The following is a 25,861-nucleotide window of genomic DNA, read 5'->3' on the forward strand; positions in this document are numbered from 1 at the left end:
TGATTGAATGCTGAAGACACTAATACATACAGGTTTGAAAGCCATATTTTGATATTCTACAATTATACAAGTCTTCCATAAATGGTACCTCTATTATCATGTTTTACGCTTCATCATGCACCACACGTTTTCAGTAGACGGGTCTGGACTGCAGGCAGGCCAGTCCAGCACCTACACTCTCTGATTATGCAGCCATGCTTGGCTTAGTGTTCTCATTAGAAGATAAGCAGATGAACTCTCTTGATAAAGCTGTCATCTAAAAGGCAGCATATGTTGCTCCAAAAGGTGCCATCACAGATGTGCAAGTTATTCATTCCACAGGCACTAATACACCCTACACCATGATACCACACCAGTTTGTGAACTCACCACTGGTAACATCTGGATGGTCTTTGTCCTCTTTTGCCTGGAGAGCATGTTGTTTCCATAAACAATCAGAAAGGCTGATTTCAACTGTGCACTAGTTTGTCTCATGAGTTCAACCCCAAAGAACTCGGCAGCATTTCTGAGCGTTGTTGATGTTAGGCTTTCACTGTGCATAGTACAGCCTCATTTTTATTGACCCTGGTTTGTCAAAGTATTCACAAGGCTGTGTGGTGATGTCCTTGAAATATGCTGGTTTTTAATGCACTGCCATCTGAGGAATTGAAGGTCAAAACCACTCAATTATGCTTTATGGCCCTGTTCATCACAAACAGATATTTCTGGATTCCCTTTATCATGTTATGCACCACAGAGAGTGAATTATCTAAAATGCTTCACTCATTGAGGTACTTTGTTCTTATCTTGCTGGATATGCTTTAAGTCTTAATTTGCCCCATATTTCAGCTTTTTTTTTTTTTAATGAGTTGCAGGCTCAGAATAGGCTCATATTTGAAGCTGAATAGGTAAAACTTTGTAGGGGAGCAGAGGAAACAACCTAATGTGGGGCACAAATGAACACAAACATTATATGTTGTTAAAGAAAATCAAGCAGTATGAGCTTCTGGCCACATTACCTCATTTTCTTAGCCACAGTCTCCCACCAAATTTCAGAGTGATTTGTCAGTGTTTTGGTCAGACCTAGCCAAAGAGTGTTTTCAGGACACATAACATTTTTTTCCAACAAAAGTTTTTTCCTCCATTACTGAGCTGTTTGTGTAAACCACAAAATTCAACCTTATAGTACTTTAATCACCATCTTGTTGCCAACAACGTAGCACCATTTTGAAGCAGCTGACAAGCTCATAGCAAGTGCTAGCTGGCCTAAGATACACTCTGTAGTGCAGGGTTAGTTATAACACAGCGTTACAACTAAGCCAACTTTAGTAAACAAAGAGAAATAAGTTTGTTTGCACTAATTCATCAGATTTTAACAGGTGTTAAACTGACCCTCTGTCTTTTACAGTTTACCCCATGGGTGGGTTAACTGTAACCTTGCGCTTCCAGTCATTTTCAGGGGAGCTGTACTTTAGCTGTAGGTGCTAGAAACAAAATTCAAGTGTTCATTTGTAGGATAGATGTATATAGTGCTTGTATAAAAAGATGACTAAAAATATTTGTTTATATATATAAAGCTATTCAATAAATAAATTCAATAAAAGTTAGGTTGTGCCCCGCTCTCTCCTACCGTTTTTGTTTAAATATAGGTCAAAGTGGATATACCGGTCACTGTTTTTCTGTTTTTATTTGCATTTTACATACTGTGAAAACTTTTTGGAAATGTTTTGGAAGTTTATAATTGTTGAGACTTCTTCTCTGCTTTATTTCCTATACGGACTTGCGTGTGTGAGTGTTGGTTGGTTGGTAGTGATTCTGCATATCTTCATTCAGGCCTGATTTTTTGGTTCATCTGTGTGCACAGACCATGAAATTGGAAGTGAGACTTGGCCTTGTCTGTTAGCTGTGCCCTTTTGAATGACCGCAGCAGATAGAGCGAGAGGTTAATGTGAAAATCAGTTTTGCCCGTCGCCCATAACAACTCACACTAAAGACTGTGGGCCAGAGCTTGATCTAAAACCATCATTAAACAATGTCTCAGACATCAGCCGGCATTCAAAATCTTTTTATTATTTGAAAATGTCCTGTGAGCTTTAAATGGCTAAACACTTCAGATGTCTGGTTCCTATCACCACCACCAATGTGAACAATTCTGACTTGGTAAGTTTCTCTAGAACAGAGCCTTTCATATCAAACAACTCTGAATTATGTTGTTGACATTTTAATAATCTAATTAAGTACAAATAGAAAAAAAAGGCAGGAGAATTCCTCTTTCATTGACTATCAACACATTTCTAAGCAGCCAATGCTTCTGAGTAAACACATTCCATATATTATCAGCTTCCCACTGTGTTTACAACTGCAGTATCAACAAAAGTGACACCTTATCAGACTGAGTTCACATTTGTGGAAGGCATGGAGGGGTAAGTGAGGCTGGGGTATTCCTCCTCCTCCTTTTCACATGCAGTGCATTTAGACTGCAAGATGAAACGCTCAAATCAGATTAGCTTTCTTCTTCAAATTGGATTTAAAGGTTTAGACGTGCTATCAGCATGGGGACATTTTGTGAAATGGTTGCGTTGGTGCATGAATGCAGTACAAACTGGAGCTTAATATATCTGGTTAGATGTGACTGAAGGTTATTTACAAGGCCAGAAAATGATCTTCCAAGTACCAAACATTTGGAGGAAAACATTCAAGTAATCTGTCAGATAAAAGTGTACAGTTTGTTTTATAACTTTAATGTAGTCTGTTTCTCACCCTGTCTCTCTCTCTCGCCCCGTCTCTCTCCTTCCCACCCTCTCTTTGACCTCTGGTATGTCTATGTTAGTGATTTTTGAGCTCTTTATTCTTTATTTTTTGAGCTCCTCTTCCTTTGAAGAATGAAATTGGTGCTCTGTTAATGGGACAGGCTAGTTCAGGGCACTTTATTCTCATCACTTTTAAAAAGGCAGGAGTTATAATTTGCTCCTTGGAGACGGAACAGAAATGGATTGTTGGAAGTTTGGAAGTTTTGAATGATCATTGTTCTTTTTGCCATGAGGGCTGTTTTCTGAAAGACTTTTTTAAAGTCAAACTGTGCATGGTCAATGTAAAAGAAATTACTCAAAAGTGATACTTAACCCTTAAGTAGTCTTCATGACAATTCATGTGAAAATACCAGATGTTTAAAATATCACACATGGTCAGTATAGTATTCTCCTTTAGCAGCTGTAGCCAGTCAGCCGCCTGTCCACACACACACACACACACACACACACACACATACTTGTCTAAGCGTTTTTTGGGGACTACAAGCTGGAAGCTACATTGTGGGGACTCGCCTTTCTAAAGGCTTTAGGAGCAAACGAAAGACAGATTCATGTTTCAACTGGCGTTCTTAAAACGGCTGTCACTTCAAAATAAAGAAAATACATTATTAAAGCAATGTGACATTTTCCTACATTCTGGGGACAATTTCTGGTATTCAAAGCATGTGGGGACCAGCAGATACACACACACAACTTTCTGGTATTTTGTACAATGTAGGTACTTGTGAACAATCTGGGGACAAATATTATGAACAGTTGAAATGCACCTATAATGTATATTTGTAACACAAGACAACTGATGTAGACACATTAATAACAGGTCTTTTATTTGTTTCTTTTTAAACCAGTTGTTTGCCATTTGTGATGCAGTATTTATGCACAAATAATTAATGACTGCTTCTTAAATGTAAAGCGAATCACAAGCAATACCAAAAAACGTAAGCTGCCAGTCAAATAATAGCACGTATGAAAAAAAAAAAACACCAAAAATATGTTTTTTCAAGAGAACTTTGGTAAAGACAGTGATTCTATATAGACCTATGATTCATGGTAACTGGTTATTCAGACTGTGTTGCATATGGTTCTATAAAGGAACTTGAAAATGGTTCTATATAGTTCTTCAATTGTGCTGATATCAAGCTTGTAACAGAACTCTTTGTGGTGCTATACAGAACCATTTTCAAAATGGTTCATTAGTAGATCCATATACAACACATTCTCCAAATTGAAAAACCATTTCACCATGTGAAGAAACATTTAGGCATGCAAATAGCTCTTTCACTGTTTTTACTAAAGAACCCTTGAAGAACCATTTTTTAAAGATTGACAAAATAAACTGAAAAATGAAATAAAACTTTTTTTAGCACTTTATCAATGAACAGAAAAAAACAAAGACTGCAAATGACATTTGCTCTGGTTTACATTTTCCTTTAAAATGCAGTGATTCTGTTCTTTACAAAGAACTTTACCGTTAACCAATGTCGGTCTTTGAATGCAGCAGGGTCAACTTTTATACAGGACTCAATCTTTTTTCTTGGCACTGTGCAAGTTTTAATGAACCTGTTCAGATGTTTTTCAACTGCTTTCACTTCACTGGTCTCCCATTTCTTTCTCTTAACCATCTTTACACCTGAGTAAATGCAGAGCATGTTTAGTCAAAACAATGTTTTTTCAATGTCATAAAAGTTTGCCATCATGTTTATTTATCAGACAATACCTTTGGGAACTGATGTGGTACTGGTTGGTTCTATGACTTGCTCAGCCAAGGTCTCCTGAGCTTGCTGTGTAAGTCCGGTTCTGCTCCAGGATCTACATAAACCCAAACCAAACACACTCTTTTTGAAAATATTTTAAATAGCTAAAGACATGTCCTAATAATAATAATAATAATAATAATAATAATACTACTATAAAATTGCATTTTCTGATGAAAATGCAGAGTGATTGCTGTGATAAGTCCTACATGATTGCTAGAGTGCTGCTATGTCATTGATGTGGTCTTGATATTTGGTTCTTAGGGTGCTGCTAGGTGGCTGCAAAGTTCCACCTACACTGGGCAGCCTAAATATATAGGACAATGTCAAAGGTGTATTATCACACAGGTGACAATGGCAATGACATCAGTTCAACTGTGCAGAAGAAGCCAAATGGTAAACCACTTCTGTATAATCTATCAAGAAAATCACATGGACAGGAACAACAAAAAGTTTGGTATTAACGTGCACTCAACTATTACTGAGTAAGAGCTGAGGATTCCTCGGAGTACACTTTGCTTGCATGACACAGCTTGGTCAAAGATTTTTGCTTTAGCTAATGAGCGAGAAAATAAGAATTCAAAGCTACAAACTTGGAATGTTTGAAGCAGGAATCATGGCAAGCTGGAAAAAACACACTGTCTACGACTCAGGCCATGAACAACAAAGAAGAAATGGAGTGGCATTTATTGTCAACAAGGATGTCAACAAGACCATTATTGGATGCAATTCTGTGAATGACTGATGTCAATCAGATTTCATGCATAACCATTCAACATTGCATTCATTTAAGTTTACTCCCCAACAACAGATGCTAATAAAGAAGAAATGAAAAAGTTTTATTATGAAGCTGAGGATAAAATTGACAAGATCTGTAAATAAGTTATCCTGCTGGTAACTGAAATACCATAGTCAGAAATCAGAAGGAGGGAAATAGTTGTACAATGATATCTTCATTAATACCTTCTTGAAGTAACTAAAGCAACATCATGACAAACATGGAAAAACAAGGTTTGTTTTCTAGAATATATGTACACTCAGAAATAAATATCAATGTCTAGTTGGTATACCAAGGGAAGTTCAATGGACAGGACTGACGAAAATAAAGATCAATCAACAAAACCCTTCTTGATGTTTGCTAGATTATGGAAAAAGCCAAGATCATCAAGGACTTCATGTACTTCTTTGACTACAACAAAGTCTTTGTGTTGACCACACAAAATTATGCAATTATGCAATTTATTCCTCAGGAAGATGGGAATACAAGAACATGTCATCATTCTACTGAGAAACCTCCTACAGTCTGGACAGAGAACCGACAAACAGAATGGTTCTACATTGGCAAAGGGGTTAGTCAAAGCTATACTGTGTCACCTTACCTGTTCAACCTGTATGCTGAACATTTAATGAGACGCAGGACTGGAGGAAAATGATTGAGGATTCAAGACCAGTGGAAGACATCAATAACCTTCGATATGCGGATGACACGACACTTGCAGCAGAAAATCAAGAAGACCTAAAGGCCCTTATAAGGAAGATTAAAGAACAGAGTGAAAAGATGGGACTTCAGCTGAATAGGACTAAGGTTAGGACAATATGAAAGAGCACTAACTGTAGCACTGATGGAGAAGATGCCAAAGAGATGGACAGCATTTGCCAACTTTAACTGATTAACAACAAAGGACCCAGCAGTCAAAATTGAACTGGAAAAGACTTTCAAATGCAAAAATCCATCTCTCCACATAAAGATCAGAACTGTCCAGACTGTGGTCATCTCTGTGGTTCTTTATGGATATGAAAACTGGTCAATAAAAAAAGGTGGGAAATACTGATGCATTTGAACTGCTGGCAAAGTCTTTTGAGGGAACAAAGGAAACAAACCAATGGGCTCTTGATCAAATCAAGCCTCAATTTCTCATTCCAAGTCCAGAAAATAAACTGACACACTCTTTGGGATTTGGGAATATTGTGAGAAGAACCATTGGAAAAGACAATGATGCTTGGAAGAGTTGGGAAGTGGAGGGCAAGCAAGAAGATACAATGCGAGGAACAATGAACAAGGCCATTAGAAAGCCAGAACACCCAAACAGAAGACCAGGATATTCTGGAGAAACACCATCAATATGGTCTCCAGGGGTTGGAAACAATTCGACAGCACTTAACAATAATATAGGGGGCTAATATGTGCTAAAGATCTTACACCAAGCAGTCTCTTTTCCTTACATCTATTAAACAGGAAAACATTGACTTATTTTTTGTCCTGATTTTGGAAGTTGCCGTATTTTTTAGAAATGTGGTCAATGCGTTTTAAATGTGTTTCAAAGTGTTTGCAGTATAACTGTGCCTCTATATGAAATAACTACTAATGAGTACGTCTCCTGGTAAAAATTACATTATGAACACAAAAAACCCACCCCAAAAAACACCTTAACATGGTTATTGAAAAGTATAGGCTAAGGGATGCATACTGAACAAATACAATATCTTGCATCATTTTAGCCAGTTGGCCAAAGGCCAAATTTGACCTTTAGGGCAGGGGCGTTTAATTAAAATTCAATAAGGTTCAGTTACCAAAAATCAAGCAAAGGTCCAGAACACCATAACTTCCATTATGATTCAGTGCCATATGCTGTTTACTGAAGTAGCCTAATAGGAATATCAATACCTTATGTAGTCCATAACTGAATGTCAAATCAAAAAGTACAGTTCAGTGATATTTCAACATTTATTGTCAGTTTTCTTTTCAGATCACATCATATGAAATAAATTCCCTTTGACTCACTTTCTTCTCTGACTGCTCTTGCCTCGTCCCTCCCGAGTGGAGTCGAATGGAGACTCCGTCGAGTCTCTGCGCTCATTGTAATGCACAGATCTGATTGGCTGAGTAGTGTCACGCGTGATATTTACAAAGCATGCGATTGGTCTGTGAGTTTCCTGGGCCGCTAAAACGGTACCATAATGACTAGAAATGATACCCCGATTAAAATAGGACCACCCTGTCGTAATTAAATAATTATCCAGAATTTATCGGTTATAGGTCCAGGTCAGCATGGAACAGCCTTTGGGTCCAGACTTGGACTACAGTCCACCTATTAGTGACCTCTGCTTTAGGGTGATTATACAGACCTATGCAATAAGACTGAAAACTGAAATTGTTAAGGTGGCTCTACCAAATGGCTTCAACGCAAGGTATATAGTAGATTTATCATTTTAATTTGTGTTCAGTTTTATATACACCAAAACAGAGCTTGACTAGTCAGGTACAATTTCAGGGCTTGACTGGTCAGGTACAACTTCAGATTCATTGGTGGCAGCAGAACTGGACTGACCACTGCTAGGACTGTGTGAACTACATCTTTTCATTGTTGTCTTGGCTTTTGTTTTAGAAACTGAAATCATACGACTGCAGGAACTTTCATCTGAGCTACTATCTGAAGACCCAGGGACATACTCATCATCACTGCTATAAACACTACTGATAGAGCAGGCATCATGAAGCAATAAAAAAAATAACATAGCTTCCATGTGAACACTGCTGTATACTTTAGCTATTTTATATTCGGAAGAGTGAATTGTGCATGTTTTATAAAAGTACAAAAATATTAAAAGCATTTTGTTACCTGAACTAAGAATGCAGACCTCTGCTGCTGAGCATCTCCACAAGTAAGATCAGATTCCAGATGATGACTATGTTCTTGCATTACAATTGTTGTCACCTTGTAAAAAAAAAAAAAAAAAAAAAAACCACAACTCACAATTAAGCAACAGTGCAAGTGTTTTAGCAAACTAACACCAGGTCGAAAAAAAAAAAAAAAAAAAAAAAAATCTATCTCTCTCTAATATATATATATATATATATATATATATATATATATATATATATATATATATATATATATATATATATATATATATATATTTTTTTTTTTTTTTTTTTTTTTTTTCTTTTTTCTAGAAAAAGAAAAATATTTTAAATTAAGTGTTTTGTTGGAATTTTGTGCAAAGCTTTCATTTAAATAATAGGCACCACTTGTCATTTGAAATTAATCTTTTGCCAACATTGGTAGACTACAGTGTACATTGTGGGGACTTGATGTTTACCATGTAAAAAACGTATGAAAATAAGCAGTTTCATACCTGGTTGGGGAAAGTAGACTCAAGCTGTGAATGCTGTGTGCAATGCTGATCGTCTCTAGATGCAACCTCTGACTCCAGACGATTACTGTCTTTTCCATTCCATTTTTTGTCATCTGAAATAGACAAAACAACTACCAATAAGCCCAAAAGTAAAAGCAATGTTTACACATTATAACTAAACTGAACAAGGTCAAGTTGTAGAAAGTATTTTGAGGCTAAACACACCAAAAAAAAGACATATTTCTAGATTAAAATTATAATATTTTACACTACATGCCTTGTGAGGACTTTGTGTAAAACCTTCCCCTTCAAAGACAATGTGGGGACTCAGTGGGGGAAGGGCACCACTAGTCAATGGAAAATCTTTTGCCAGCACTAGCAGACTAAAGTGTACATTGTGGGGACTTGACGTTTACTATGTAAAAAACGTATGAAAATAAGCAGTTTCATACCTGGTTGAGGAAAGTAGACTCAAGCTGTGAATGCTGAGTGCAATGCTGATCGTCTCTAGATGCAACCTCTGACTCCAGATGATTACTGTCTTTTTCCATTCCATTTTTTGTCATCTGAAATAGACAAAACAACTACCAATAAGCTCAAAAGTAAAAGCAATGTTTACACATTATAACTAAACTGAACAAGGTCAAGTTGTAGAAAGTATTTTGAGGCTAAACACACCAAAAAAAAGACATATTTCTAGATTAAAATTATAATATTTTACACTACATGCCTTGTGAGGACTTTGTGTAAAACCTTCACCTTCAAAGACAATGTGGGGACTCAGTGGGGGAAGGGCACCACTAGTCAATGGAAAATCTTTTGCCAGCACTAGCAGACTACAGTGTACATTGTGGGGACTTGATGTTTACCATGTAAAAAACGTATGAAAATAAGCAGTTTCATACCTGGTTGGGGAAAGTAGACTCAAGCTGTGAATGCTGAGTGCAATGCTGATCGTCTCTAGATGCAACCTCTGACTCCAGACGATTACTGTCTTTTCCATTCCATTTTTTGTCATCTGAAATAGACAAAACAACTACCAATAAGCCCAAAAGTAAAAGCAATGTTTACACATTATAACTAAACTGAACACTGTCAAGTTGTAGAAAGTATTTTGAGGCTAAACACACCAAAAAAGACATATTTCTAGATTAAAATTATAATATTTTACACTACATGCCTTGTGAGGACTTTGTGTAAAACCTTCCCCTTCAAAGACAATGTGGGGACTCAGTGGGGGAAGGGCACCACTAGTCAATGGAAAATCTTTTGCCAGCACTAGCAGACTAAAGTGTACATAGTGGGGACTTGACGTTTACTATGTAAAAAACGTATGAAAATAAGCAGTTTCATACCTGGTTGAGGAAAGTAGACTCAAGCTGTGAATGCTGAGTGCAATGCTGATCGTCTCTAGATGCAACCTCTGACTCCAGATGATTACTGTCTTTTTCCATTCCATTTTTTGTCATCTGAAATAGACAAAACAACTACCAATAAGCCCAAAAGTAAAAGCAATGTTTACACATTATAACTAAACTGAACAAGGTCAAGTTGTAGAAAGTATTTTGAGGCTAAACACACCAAAAAAAGACATATTTCTAGATTAAAATTATAATATTTTACACTACATGCCTTGTGAGGACTTTGTGTAAAACCTTCCCCTTCAAAGACAATGTGGGGACTCAGTGGGGGAAGGGCACCACTAGTCAATGGAAAATCTTTTGCCAGCACTAGCAGACTAAAGTGTACATTGTGGGGACTTGACGTTTACTATGTAAAAAACGTATGAAAATAAGCAGTTTCATACCTGGTTGAGGAAAGTAGACTCAAGCTGTGAATGCTGAGTGCAATGCTGATCGTCTCTAGATGCAACCTCTGACTCCAGATGATTACTGTCTTTTTCCATTCCATTTTTTGTCATCTGAAATAGACAAAACAACTACCAATAAGCTCAAAAGTAAAAGCAATGTTTACACATTATAACTAAACTGAACAAGGTCAAGTTGTAGAAAGTATTTTGAGGCTAAACACACCAAAAAAAAGACATATTTCTAGATTAAAATTATAATATTTTACACTACATGCCTTGTGAGGACTTTGTGTAAAACCTTCACCTTCAAAGACAATGTGGGGACTCAGTGGGGGAAGGGCACCACTAGTCAATGGAAAATCTTTTGCCAGCACTAGCAGACTACAGTGTACATTGTGGGGACTTGATGTTTACCATGTAAAAAACGTATGAAAATAAGCAGTTTCATACCTGGTTGGGGAAAGTAGACTCAAGCTGTGAATGCTGAGTGCAATGCTGATCGTCTCTAGATGCAACCTCTGACTCCAGACGATTACTGTCTTTTCCATTCCATTTTTTGTCATCTGAAATAGACTAAACAACTACCAATAAGCCCAAAAGTAAAAGCAATGTTTACACATTATAACTAAACTGAACACTGTCAAGTTGTAGAAAGTATTTTGAGGCTAAACACACCAAAAAAGACATATTTCTAGATTAAAATTATAATATTTTACACTACATGCCTTGTGAGGACTTTGTGTAAAACCTTCCCCTTCAAAGACAATGTGGGGACTCAGTGGGGGAAGGGCACCACTAGTCAATGGAAAATCTTTTGCCAGCACTAGCAGACTAAAGTGTACATAGTGGGGACTTGACGTTTACTATGTAAAAAACGTATGAAAATAAGCAGTTTCATACCTGGTTGAGGAAAGTAGACTCAAGCTGTGAATGCTGAGTGCAATGCTGATCGTCTCTAGATGCAACCTCTGACTCCAGATGATTACTGTCTTTTTCCATTCCATTTTTTGTCATCTGAAATAGACAAAACAACTACCAATAAGCCCAAAAGTAAAAGCAATGTTTACACATTATAACTAAACTGAACAAGGTCAAGTTGTAGAAAGTATTTTGAGGCTAAACACACCAAAAAAAGACATATTTCTAGATTAAAATTATAATATTTTACACTACATGCCTTGTGAGGACTTTGTGTAAAACCTTCACCTTCAAAGACAATGTGGGGACTCAGTGGGGGAAGGGCACCACTAGTCAATGGAAAATCTTTTGCCAGCACTAGCAGACTACAGTGTACATTGTGGGGACTTGATGTTTACCATGTAAAAAACGTATGAAAATAAGCAGTTTCATACCTGGTTGGGGAAAGTAGACTCAAGCTGTGAATGCTGAGTGCAGTGCTGATCGTCTCCAGAGGCAACCTCTGACTCCAGACGATTACTGTCTTTTTCCATTCCATTTTTTGTCATCTGAAATAGACAAAACAACTACCAATAAGCCCAAAAGTAAAAGCAATGTTTACACATTATAACTAAACTGAACAAGGTCAAGTTGTAGAAAGTATTTTGAGGCTAAACACACCAAAAAAGACATATTTCTAGATTAAAATTATAATATTTTACACTACATGCCTTGTGAGGACTTTGTGTAAAACCTTCACCTTCAAAGACAATGTGGGGACTCAGTGGGGGAAGGGCACCACTAGTCAATGGAAAATCTTTTGCCAGCACTAGCAGACTAAAGTGTACATTGTGGGGACTTGACGTTTACTATGTAAAAAACGTATGAAAATAAGCAGTTTCATACCTGGTTGAGGAAAGTAGACTCAAGCTGTGAATGCTGAGTGCAGTGCTGATCGTCTCCAGAGGCAACCTCTGACTCCAGACGATTACTGTCTTTTTCCATTCCATTTTTTGTCATCTGAAATAGACAAAACAACTACCAATAAGCCCAAAAGTAAAAGCAATGTTTACACATTATAACTAAACTGAACAAGGTCAAGTTGTAGAAAGTATTTTGAGGCTAAACACACCAAAAAAGACATATTTCTAGATTAAAATTATAATATTTTACACTACATGCCTTGTGAGGACTTTGTGTAAAACCTTCACCTTCAAAGACAATGTGGGGACTCAGTGGGGGAAGGGCACCACTAGTCAATGGAAAATCTTTTGCCAGCACTAGCAGACTACAGTGTACATTGTGGGGACTTGACGTTTACTATGTAAAAAACGTATGAAAATAAGCAGTTTCATACCTGGTTGAGGAAAGTAGACTCAAGCTGTGAATGCTGAGTGCAATGCTGATCGTCTCTAGATGCAACCTCTGACTCCAGACGATTACTGTCTTTTTCCATTCCATTTTTTGTCATCTGAAATAGACAAAACAACTACCAATAAGCCCAAATGTAAAAGCAATGTTTACACATTATAACTAAACTGAACACTGTCAAGTTGTAGAAAGTATTTTTAGGCTAAACACACCAAAAAAGAAATATTTCTAGATTAAAATGATAGTCTTTTAATATGCATGTCTTCTGAGGACTTTGTGTAAAACCTTCACTTTTTAAGACAGTGTGGGGACTCAGTGGGGGAAGGGCACCACTTGTCATTTGAAACTAATCTTTTGCCAACACTGGTAAATCACAGTGTACATTGTGGGGACTTGACGTTTACCGTGTAAAAAATATAAGGAAATAAGCAGTTTTATACCTCGCTACAGAAAGTAGACTCAAGCTGTGAATGCTGAGTGCGATGCTGATCGTCTTCAGAGGCAACCTCTGACTCCAGACGATTACTGCCGGCATTTTTTTTCATCTGAAACAGACAAAACAATTACCAATAAACCCATTTTGCTAGTTCAAAGCCTGCATTCAATATAGTGTAAAATAAGGAACACAGAACACAAAATAGGGAAAGAAAGCTGTTTACGCTAGATGACTTCTGTTTTACTCCAAATAACTCCCTCCACACCACAATTAAGCTAATAATGAGCTTTCCATGATCCCATACCCACCTGAAGAGGAGGTTGCTACAAGTTACAAGCCAAAGGTTGCAAGATTGGAAACACAAAGATGGCACTGGTTGGACACTGAATGCAATTTTACAAAATATTGCATGGCAGCTTTACAGAATCTAAGTCTAAAGCCAATGGCTCAGCAGGCCAAGAGCAGTAAACTGACAGCAGTGAAAGAGTTTGCTACTGTAGATACTGGTGCCGAAAAAGGCACCGTGAGAGAAGGTACCTTGTAGAAGTCCTGAGATAACCCTAGTAAGGAGTAAATGAAATTAGGTTTAGAAAACAAACAGCAAATGGTGCAGCATCATGAGATGGATGGGTCAGCCGAGCATAGTCTGCATGAGAGAAGCTCAACAGGTTAGCAAATGCAGTGTGATCAAGGAAGAGCATCTCTGAAGGCGATGAGGTAGATGTGCATAGTCCACGTGAAAAGCAGAAGGGATTAATACATGCCAAGCAGGTTTAAGGAGCAGCAGTGCATAAACGCCATAACTGAGGTATATGAACAGACATTCACTCTCAGCCTGACATGCACCAGCAGCCTAATAATGGCTACGTTTACATGCAAAGATTTTTGCCAATCCGACTGAATACAGTTTACAGATTCAGACTGAGGTGTTTATGCTCACTCTATTCAACAATCTGATGAAAATCTTCATTTAAATGCTCACTACAAGTAATCCGATGCAAAATGCGTGGTGTAGCGTTTAGAGTAAATATCACGTGAGGTCCAGTCAGAGTGAGATGAGCAGCAGTGAGCAGTGATTGTGTTTTTAACTGCTTTCAAATGACTTCAGACTCAGGAAAACGTGTCCTTATTAAAGAAGGCCGAGAGGAAGACGACGTGCTCCAAGATACATAAGCTGGACGTCCGTCCCACCACCGTCTTTTAAAGATCAGAGCATGAACTTCGTCTCCTCTGCAGACCAGTTTCTGCTCTGCTCTGCCATGTATAAACTCTCACTATGCACGCCGCGCATGCGCAGAGCATTCTTACACATTCTGATTGGAGTGTAATCGGATTCAGGCGTGGTACATGGCTGTTATTCTTCTATTTAATGGATTATTTAGAGGTTTACCCACCTCGTTCAATCGGATAGAAATTGTATTCCGAATAGACTCAATCGGCTTAGTCTATTCCGATTGAGGCGTTTACATGGACGTATTCTATTCCGATTGAGCTATTAGTCGGATTAATGGACTATCAGGCTGCATGTAAACGTGGCTACTGACGTCAGTACACACTCTGCCACAGTGTTTTTGTGGGTTTTATGAGGAAAAACAGCAAAACGCGTGCTGCTGGGCAATAAGAGTTACACTGAATATATAATAACGCTGCCATACTTATAATAGGGTAATTAAATATGGAAACTTTCAAAATAAAATCTGCCACAATGATAAGACAAGAACGTTGGGTTTATTTACAGCAACAAACAGACTACTGCTGAAACTCATGAATGCCATGCTGACGATTACAACCAGGCATCAAAAACTGAAATATTGATTAAAATACAACGTATTAAGGATTCTAGGAGGTTGTGACAACGTACAATGTAGTATTGATTACTTTCGCCTTCTCATCAACGTCGTCACAACTTACTAGAAAGTTGTCAATGTCGTCATAACTTTCTGAGAAATTACATTTCAATGTTGTGACAACGTAGAGAGCACCAAGCACATGACGCCATGGTACCAAAACAGGACGCAGTCACAATGTAACTGTGTTTGCAGGGCTGGTAGGAAGGCAAAACCACCAAGTTTTATGTCTAATGGGAACTAGCTTTATGGTTGCCATTAGAGGGCTTTAGGAAACAATCAAATGTACCTGGATTAATCCCAGAAGACCTGATTAAACGATCAGAATCCTTTACACTGTGATATCAGCCCATCAGAAAAACAGAGAACACCTTTAGTGACTACTGAAAACCACCAAGAACCAATAGACTCTTTTAAAGGGTTCTATGATTTTTTTTTTCCAACAGGGAGGTACATTAAAAACTCTCTAGCCATGTTATGAACAAAAAATGGATTAAGTGATGAAACGTGCCGTTGGGCTGTTTCTGCTGTTGTGGCAGAGAGTGCATGACGTCACTGGGGCTGATACTGCATCTCTCTGAAGGCCTGCAGCCAGACTCTCCTGGTACTGGTTGACTACATTACACATTGTGCAGACTTAGCATCACCTGTGTGAACACGCTTGAATTTGAGCAGTTTGCTTACCTGGACGCCAAAAGCAGATTTGTGCTGCGAAGGCTTGATGCAGTGCTGATCATCTCCAGAGGCACCTTCTGACTCCAGATGATTGTTGTCCGCTTCCATTCCACTTTTTATCACCTAAAATGGACACAACAGTCATTATTAAACACAAAATAAAAGGGAAATCCTGCTATGGAAACAGCACGCAACACGTGAGCCGTACCATGCTGTAACTGACTGGCACTGTTCTGATCATCTCTATATAGTTTACATAAACTCAGATTAACAGTATCCTTTCCTTTCAAGCCTCCATTTACATTATGGATATGATGTCTTAAAAATATATTCACTGTTTGGCATCTAATTATCCACTACTGGTACAAGAAGTGACATTCTTACTTCACTCCTCCACGGACAATCACCATCTCCATAATTATACGTAATCTCCTCTCCAGGTGTGATGTCTCTTAAAGCAAACAGGCACAAATGTGGCCTTCCCTCCACGATGAGTCTCTTCATTTTACAGTTGGGGTTAATGTGGTCATCATTAACCAGTCTTCCAAGACTGCCATTGTCCCTTGCAGCATCAATACTGGATTTGAACAAACAGAAGTCAGTTATTGAAGGTCATATTTTAGTTGTATAGTTGTAAAATTAAAGTCCAATAAAAGCAAAAATTACATTATTCACAATTATTTCACTTCATAACAGTGTCAGTGTCATTTTGCTCATATTATTATATTATCATTACTAGACTATTCACAATTTCCTTCTACCTCTGAAGCACCTGTGCTCAGTACGGGTCTACAGCCTGGGCTGATCAGCGCGTTCAGTTAAAGAACATAATATACTGTGAAATAGAAACGGGGGGGGGGGCGGTTATCGGCGGGGGCGGGGCGATCAAAGAGTGAATCAAAGGCGAACGCGTCTGTAAACAAAACGATGTCGCTGCGAAAACGCGCGGCGCTAACGGCAGAAACCTGTTCGATTTCTGAAGGTTTAAATATTAATGCGTCACAGCAGCGAAGCGTTTAAAGCCCATCTAACACCAGTCTACCGCCCACGTCTCCGCGCGGCCCGGAGCGCGGTCCCGAGCGCGGAGCGCCGCGACTGAAACCCCCCCCACCCCCCAGTTAACCTCCCGGCCCAGAGAAGAAGGGAAATGTTACTCACGTCCAGAACTTTCCGTGCCAGAGGAAGTCGAACATGAAGGCGTTCATGGCGCCGTGATAAACGCGCCGTCTCCTCCGCGCTGATCAGGTCTCCTCTGTACACCAGCACGAACTCTCCCCTCGCCAAGCCCGTCACGGCGAACACCCCCCTGCCTAAATTCAGAACCACAGACCGCGCTGACACCGACCGCCCGCGCGGGGGTCCAGTCCAGCTGACTGACCTGCTCTGCTCACCTTTAAATGAACTGATGTGCTTCACCTCCAGCCCCGCTCTGTCGCGGCCGGCCGCGACGTGGAAAACAGCGTCGTTTGTCGGGCTCTTCCTCCTCATCTCCCGGACCGAGCCCCCGCAGCGGGTCTGAAGGCCTCGCTATGCCCGGCGCTTTAACTGTTTAAAGGCCCCGCAGGGCTGAGCGCTAACAACCAGCTAACTAGCACTAGCCAATTAACGAGAACCCAGCGCTGTTTAAACTAAACTCCTGCATTCACCGCAGGACTCGGGTTTATATACAAACACAGCTCGATTAGTAAAACACGGAGCGGCTAAAACGGGAAACTTAACTCACACAGCTCGCACGCTGGGCTAGCTCGGCTTCTCACTACTGACTGGGAAACTGCGGCCCTGATTAAGGTGGTACCTCATTGGCTCACAGTTCCAATGATTGCTTCCCGTTTCAACCAATCAGAGTTCAGCATTGCTGTACCACGTGATCAAGTGTGCGTCCGCACTTGTTTTTACAGTCTTTGGCCACAGGGGGCGTGTACACACTTTGAGCAGTTCCCGCTAAACACTCGCACACTGTTTTTCGAGTTTGTGTTCATGCTGGGGACTTTTGAGATTTTAAGGGGGTAGGTTCAGCTCAACGAAATAGACATGCTGCAATGGTTAACTTCGTGGGGACTCGATTTTTGGTCCCCACAATGACACAAGTCCCCACTTTATTGGTGTGCTTACTGGTCGAAGTCCCCATATTATAAGGTTTACAAACACACACACACACACACACACACACACACACACACACACGGCCATGTAGGAGGAGAACAGAGTGAAGGACACAGCACCTCCACACTTTTATTCCCCGCAGGCTCAACCCCAACACCACATGTGTAATATAAATGTGTGTGTATGTGTGTGATTTTATATTTTTCACAGAAAAGGAGCAAAGGCCAACGAATCTGTTGGAATAATAATAAAAATTGCATAATCTTTTCTTTTGGTAAACACTGAAAATGCATCCCACAGACCCCAACACTACACAAGGGTTAAAGCAAAAGCAGAAATGCTCCATTAACAGTTTGAAGTACAGGATTGGGTAAAAGAAAATATGCTTCCAAAAGTACTCAAAAGCCAACAGAAGGAGAGACTGTTGTGGTTTTACTATTTTATTTTGAGCCAGATTAATCTTGAGTGACAATATTTGATCACACAAAACCTTGTTATACAGCATCATATTACAAATCCAAAGTTATTTAGCAGTATCGATCATTGTAGTCTGCAAGTACACATCCAAAGCAACATATCCGAGCAGAGAAATGCATTGCTTTCCAGGCTTAAGGAATAACATGCCTTGTAATACTGCAAAATGACTCACCAGTGATGTTCACTGCTCGAAAAAAATGCACCATGGTCTCTGGAATGAAGGAGCAGTTGTTGTCCTTTCAGTATGAATGATGTGGAAATCTTCTGGCTGGTGTGTCCCAAACATTTAATCTCTAATTTCTGCTCTAATGTTTGAAACCAAATTTAACTTTCATTATGTTTTCATATTTCCCTGCATTTATAGGAGAATGCTACACAGAGTTAACCCACGAAAAGCACCAGGATCTGACAGCATACCGGGCTGAGTGCTCCGAGAATGCACCAAACAGCTATCTGATGTTCTCACAGACATAGTCAACATGTCTCTGAGCACTGCAGTAGTTCCAATGTGCTTCAAGTCCACCATCATCATCCCTGTGCCGAAGAAGTCTCCAGTGTCCTGCCTCAATGACTACCATCCCATTGCACTCATTCCCATCATCATGAAGTACTTTGAGAGGCTGGTCATGAAGCACATTAAATACCAGCTTCCTCCTTCACTGGACCCACTGCAATTTGCATATCGCCCCAACCGCTCCGACAACACCACCACACTCCACCTGGGCAATAAAAGATACCTATGTCCGAATGCTGTTCATAGTCTTCAGTTCAGCATTCAACACCATCATCCCTCAGCAGCTGATTGGAAAACTGAGCCTGCTGGGCCTGAACGCCTCCCTCTGTAACTGGGGTCCTGGATTTCCTGACTGAGAGACCTCAATTAGTCAGGATAGGAAATAACATCTCCAGCACCACCACACTGAGCACTGGCACCCCTCAGGGCTGTGTGCTTAGTCCACTGCTGTTCACTCTACTGACTCATAACCGTACTACAAAATACAACTCAAACCTCATCATCAAGTTTGCTGATGACACGACTATGGTGGGTCTGATCAGCAAGAATGATGAGTCAGCTTACAGAGAGGAGGTGCAGCAGCTAATGGACTGGTGCGGAACCAACAACCTGTCTCTGAATGTGGACAAAACTAAGGAGATGGTTGTTGAGTTCCGAAAGAGTGCGAGGTGACCACCTCCCACTTAACATCACTGGCTCTGCTGTGGAAATCATCAGGAGCACCAAGTTCCTCATTGTCCACATCACAGCGAACCTCACACCAACACACACCTCAACACACACCTCAGTCCCTCAACACCAACTCCATAGCCAAGAGAGCCCAGCAGTGCCTCTACGTCCTTCAGAGACTGAAGAAGGCTCATCTTAGCCTTGGGTACATCCCAAAAACTTTAAAACTAGCAGTAATTAGACTACTGATTAAGAAAGTTAACCTCAATCTCCCCTTTATATCAAAGATCTTGGAAAAGGTGGTAGCAAACCAATTAAGCTCCTATTTATATAGGAATCATATGCATGAAAAATGTCTGTCTGGTTTTAGGCCACATCATAGTACAAACAGCACTAGTAAAAATTGTAAATGATCTTTTATTCTCTGACAAAGGAAATGAGTCTTTGTTAGTCCTCCTTGATCTTAGTGCAGCATTTGACACAATTGACCAGGCTATCTTACTAGATAGACTAGAAAACCTTGTAGGGGTAGGAATAGCTCTTTCCTGGTTCAGGTCCTACCTCACTGATCGCTATCAGTTTGTTAATGTAAATGGTGAATTATCTGTCCTTGCAAAAGTAAAGTTCCACAGGGCTCTATTTTAGGACCTATATTATTAAAATAATAATAATAATAATAATAATAATAATAATAATAATAAATAAATTATATATATATATATATATATATATATATATATATATATATATATATTTATTTATTTATTTATTTATTTATTTATTTATTATTATTATTATTATTATTATATATATATATATATATATATATATATATATATATATATATATATATATATATATACCAAGACTGGGCACCATTATCACTAAACATAGTATAAATTACCATGCTATGCCGATGACACTCAGTTATGTTATATTATATATTATATATCAAGCAAACAGGATGATAAAATTAAACTTGGCAAGATCGAGGACTGTATAAAAGACATAAGACCAGATGAGTAACTTTCTGCTACTTAACTTGAATAAAACAGAGCTCATCTGTAAAAATCTGGGTGTCGTGATGGACCCTGATCTGTCTTTCGACACACATATAACTATTATTACTTGAACAGCCTTCCTGCAACTCCGCAATATTGGTAAATTAAGAAAGGCATTATCTCTGCAGGATGCAGAAAAGTTATTTCATGCACTTCAAGTGAAGATCACTGTAATGCACTGTTGTATGGATGTCCCAGCAAAAGCCTCAACAAGCTTCAGCTAGTCCAGAACGCTGCAGCCAGAGTCCTCACAAGAACCAGAAAGTTCAACCATATTAGCCCAGTTTTAATCAACCCTGCACTGGTTACCAGTTAAATTTCGCATTGATTATAAAATTCTAATATTGACTTAAAGCTGTAAACGGACTCGCCCCTCAGTACCTGAGTGAACTTCTCTACCACTGTGAACCATCACGCCTACTTAGATCACAAGGTGCTGGCTCACTACTCGTACCTAGAGTTAATAAAGTTACATCGGGGGGGAGAGCCTTCTCATACAAAGCCCCCCAGCTCTAGAATAATCTTCCTGTTAATGTTCAGGACTCAGACACAGCCTCAGTTTTTAAGTCTAGGCTACAAACTTACTTGCATAGTCAAGCCTTCGGTGATTAGTCTTCCTTGTCAGATCTAGATCTGCTGGAGTCTCTGCTCCTCTGTTATACTGTGATCTGTGGTCAGCCACTCTTTACAGAACTGACTGCAGTTTTTTCTTTCCTTTCTTTGCTGAGCTGATCAGCTGCCCATCCTGTGCGTCTGATGCTGTTGCCTCTTCTGCTCACCAGACTGCTGGACCAGTTTGACCACCACTGCTTCTTGCTTTACAATGCTGTGCAATCCTCACCCTCAGATCTTCTCTTTTCCCACTTTGTACTATAATACTTTATACTAACGTTTGCTATCCGGTGTCGACCGTAGGAGGATGGGTTCCCCTTCTGAGTCTTGGTTCCTCTCAAGGTTTCTTCCTCTTTTAGGGAGTTTTTCCTTGCCACCGTCGCTGCTGGCTTGCTCATGGGGGCTTGGACCCGGATTTTCTTTTCTTCTCTTTCTGTAATACTGATTGTTCTGTAAAGCTGATTTGTGACAACATCTGTTGTAAAAAGCGCTGTATAAATACATTTTGCTTGCTTGCTTGCTAGATAATAACCAACACAAACTGTGCAGCAGCAGATCTACAGTCCCTGACTTTACATCTATCAAGGTGGACCAACAAGGTAGGAGTGTCTCAGAGTGGACAGTGAGTGGACATAGTGTTAAAAACTCCAGCAGCACTACTGTGTCTGATCCACTTATACCAGTGCAACACAAACTAACAGTGCTGAGAATGACCCACCACTTAAATAAGATCTCCGTTGGTCCTGTGGCAGTCCTGACCAGTGAGGAATAGGGTGAAAGGGGCATGCAGAGAAACAGATGGACTACAGTCTGTAACTGTAGAACTACAAAGTGCTTCTACAGTATATGGTCAGTGGAGCTGATAGAATGGACAGTGAGTGTAGATAGAGATCCTAACAGGTCATAATGTGATGGGTGATGGGGGTATAAGCATGCGTTCCTAATCCTGTTTTGAGCTACATGTTGATTCATTTTAAATTGTGTGTTACCATGTCTACCCTTCCATGTATTTGTATTCCTCTGAGGTTGAGGTGATTGATGTCCTGCACCTGCTGCACAGAAGTTTGAGTTTGAAAACCTGCTCCTTCTCATTTCCGGTGAGATGAATCAGATGGCAGTTTGATGAATATGAAATGCGAAAGCTGCCAAAATTCTTAATTACCAATTGATTCCATTTAACAAGTATAATTGCCAGTAGGAAGCATCTCATGAAATGTCTGTTAATTCACAATACATAAGGAATGACTAAATCTGTTCCTGAAGAATGAAGAATGAATAGAAATACATTTGTCCACCCCTCAGTTCTCTTGAAAGACAAGCACATTGTAGTGGGTGAATTACTGCCTTTTAAAACATCCTTATTATCTTTTTTACATAATTTGAAAATACAAGCAGCCATTCACATTGTGTTAAATGTTTTTGATGAATGGACCAATAGAAATGGTCCAGAATGAATTCAAATAAAGCCTACTGTATACTGTTTGGAACATTCCACAAGTGAACAGGTTAATTGGAAACAGGTGAGTGTCATGATTGGGTATAAAGGGAGCATCCCTGAAAGGCCCAGTCGTTCACAAGCAAGGATGGGGTGAGGTTCACCACTTTGTGAACAACTGCGTGAGCAAATAGTCCAACAGTTTAAGAACAATGTTTCTCAACGTGCATTTCATCATCTACAGTCCATAATATCATGAAAAGATTCAGGGGATCGGGAGAAATCTCTGCAAGTAAGTGGCAAGGCAGAAAACCAACACTGAATGCCCGTGACCTTCGATCCCTCAGGCGGCACTGCATTAAAAACCGACATCATTCTGTAATGGATATTTACCACATGGGCTCAGGAACACTTCAGAAAACCATTGTCAGTGAACAAAGTTCGTTGCTCCATCTACAAGTGCAAGTTAAAACTCTGCCATGCAAAGCGAAAGTCATATATCAACAACACTCAGAAACGCCGCCGGCTTCTCTGGGCCTGACGCAAAGTGGAAAAGTGTCCTGTGGTCTGACGAGTCCACATTTCAAATTGTTTTTGGAAATCATGGACGTCGTGTCCTCCAGGCCTAAGAGGAAAAGGACTGTCCAGATTGTTATCAGTGCAAACTTCAAAAGCCAGCATCTCTGATGGTATGGGGGTGTGTTAGTGCCCATGGCAGGGGTAACTTCCACATCTGTGAAGGCACCATTAATGGTGAAAGGTACATACAGATTTTGGAGCAACATATGCTGCCATCCAACGTCTTTTTCAGGGACGTCCCTGCTTATTTCAGCAAGACAATGCCAAGCCACATTCTGCATGTGTTACAACAGCGTGGCTTCGTAGTAAAAGAGTGAAGGTACTAGAAGGTACTACCGTTTGAACATTAAATATCTTGTCTTTGTAGTGTGTTCAATTGAATATAGGTTGAAAAAGATTTGCAATTCATTGTATTTTGTTTTTATTTGTTTTACACAACGTCTCAACTTCTTCAGAATCTGAGGGGATCTGAGTGAACTTTCTTGATTTTTGCATCTTTTCTCCTTTAATTGCACTTGCATATAACATGATACCCACAAAATGCTCCTTTATTTTCATCCCTACATTCCAAATCTGCTACAGCAACTTCAGCAAGTGAAAACTGCACGCCATTTCATATTTGTCTTAAATGACGACTAAACAAAGAATGGTTTCTGACGTGATTGGCAAGTCATTAGTGATTTTGATAGTGTGCACTGGTCAGTTTCATATAAATCTACCAGTCTAGATAGGGTTATATTGCTAAAGCCATGGGACTCCAGCAAATCACAGTGAGAGTCATTATCCACAAATAGAAAAAAGAAGAAAAAAAAAAAAAACTAGTGGTGAACCTCTCTACCACCATCACACTCAGCACCGGTGCACCACAGAGCTGTGTGTTGAACCCCCTTCTCTACAGCCTCTACACCTGTGACAGTAGGATGGGTGGGGGCACAAACACTATAATCAAATTTGTGGACGACACAACCATGACTGGAAGTCTCTCTGGAGGAGACAAGGCAGAGATAAAGTCCATGAACCAGAGAACAATCTCAGCCTGAACTCCTCCAAAATGAAAGAACTCTTCACAGACTTCAGAAAGAACCTAATCCACTGTACATCAATGGGGACTGTGTGGAAAGGGTACATGATTTCAGGCACCTGGGCACACACATTGCTGACCATATCTCCTGGAGCATCAACACCATGGCATCAGCTACAAAAGGCACAGCAGTTACTCTAAGAATCCTCAAGAAAAAAACATGAAACAAGAGAAGGTTCTGGTGTCTTACTTTCATATTGCATCTCCAGCAGCTCAGCAGCAGGCAGGAGAGCCCTTCAGAGACTCATTAGCACAGCCCAAAAGATCATTGGGCGCTCGCTGTTCTCCTTGAAGGAGGTCTTCAGGTACTGCTGCCTCAGCAGGGCAGCTAAAATACTAAAAGAACCATCTCATCCTGGTCATCATCTGTTTTACCCATTACCCTCAGGCACACACTACAGGTCCGTCACATCAAAGACAAACAGACTAAAGATACATGTACAATGCCATAGCTGCTACATGCCACATTGTTTTATATCTACCCTTCTTGAATTGTGAACCTTCTCGGGAGTGGCCAGCCTACCTAAACTTCAAGAGTGCATCAACAACTCATTCAACGGGTCATAAAAGAACCCAGACGAACATCTATAGAACTGCAGTACTCACTGGCCTCAGTTAAGGTAAATGTACATGATCCCATAAAAAGAAACACACCAGGCAAAACCGACTTCCATAGGAGAATTAAGGCACAAAGAACACAAAGACATGTCTTGAATTTGCCAAAAAAAAGAGACTTTAGACAAATTCTGTGGACTGCTGAGGCAAAGGTGGAACTTTCTGGATGATGTGGGTGCCATTACATTTAGCATAAAGGTGCCACCGCATTCTACCATGAGCAAATCATTCAGTCAAACATGGTGGTGGTAGTGTGATGGTCTGGGGTTGCTTTGCTTCTGCAGGACGTGGACTGCTTGTTATAATTGTCGGAACCATGAATTCTGCTGTCCATCAGAAAATCCTGAAGAAGGATGTCCACTTGTCAGTTTGTGACCTAAAGCTCAAGCAGTTGGGTTATGCAGCAGCATAATGAACCGAAGCACACAAGCAAGTCCACCTCTGAATGGCTCAAAGGAAACAAAATGAAGGTTTTGGAATCCCATTGAGATGCTGTGGAAATGGGCTGTTCATGGTCAAACCCCCCACCAAAGTAGCAGAACTTAAACATTTCTGCAAAGAAGAGTGGGCTAAAATTCCTCCACATTGATGTGAAACACTCATCGCAAACGTTTCAAGGGTGGCACAGCCAATTATTAGGTTTTGGGGGCAAATACTTCCCCATGGGTGATGTATGTTTTGAATAAATATTTATCTTCAATAAATGGCCATTTAAAAGCTGCATTTTGTGGATACTTGTGTTGTCTTTTGCCTCATAATAAAATTAGTTGGATGATCTGTAACATTTAAATGTGTCCTATTTTATATATAAAATTAGATTTTTACACTATACATATACAGTCTGAACATAGAGCAGTTGTATTATTGTATGGTTGATGACAACAACTCAGACTAGCAATAATAGAGATAAAAAGACAACAGCAGTAATAGGCATCTTTGATAAGTATAAATTTGTCTGCTGAAGAAAACTGATCATCAGTAATCCATTTACCTGTTTAC

The 25,861-nt window shown here is 39.6% G+C and overlaps 1 protein-coding gene and 1 long non-coding RNA gene across 3 annotated transcripts; both read right to left on the reverse strand.

Annotated features, from left to right (window-relative positions):
• Positions 1–4,113: 4,113 nt before the first annotated feature.
• On the reverse strand, positions 4,114–9,238 carry LOC119263896. Its single transcript, XR_005130615.1, has 5 exons — positions 9,133–9,238; positions 8,681–8,793; positions 8,164–8,259; positions 4,507–4,598; positions 4,114–4,419 (listed from the first exon to the last, which is right to left on the reverse strand). It is a non-coding gene; the product is annotated as an uncharacterized LOC119263896 (long non-coding RNA).
• Positions 9,239–9,622: 384 nt separating this feature from the next.
• On the reverse strand, positions 9,623–16,250 carry LOC119263895. Of its 2 annotated transcripts, XM_037540777.1 has the most exons (11): positions 16,101–16,250; positions 15,726–15,839; positions 13,199–13,303; positions 12,745–12,858; positions 12,294–12,407; positions 11,843–11,956; positions 11,391–11,504; positions 10,941–11,053; positions 10,488–10,601; positions 10,036–10,149; positions 9,623–9,698 (listed from the first exon to the last, which is right to left on the reverse strand). In XM_037540777.1, exons 1-9 carry the CDS (start codon positions 16,218–16,220, stop codon positions 10,598–10,600), a joined length of 912 nt encoding a protein of 303 aa, XP_037396674.1. In that variant the 5' UTR covers positions 16,221–16,250; the 3' UTR covers positions 9,623–9,698; positions 10,036–10,149; positions 10,488–10,597. The 2 variants fall into 2 exon arrangements, with proteins under 2 accessions (XP_037396674.1, XP_037396675.1); XM_037540778.1 differs by lacking the exon at positions 11,843–11,956.
• Between the last annotated feature and the right edge of the window lie 9,611 nt (positions 16,251–25,861).

This window comes from Pygocentrus nattereri, chromosome 8 (assembly GCF_015220715.1).
Source record: "Pygocentrus nattereri isolate fPygNat1 chromosome 8, fPygNat1.pri, whole genome shotgun sequence".
NCBI lineage: Eukaryota > Metazoa > Chordata > Actinopteri > Characiformes > Serrasalmidae > Pygocentrus > Pygocentrus nattereri.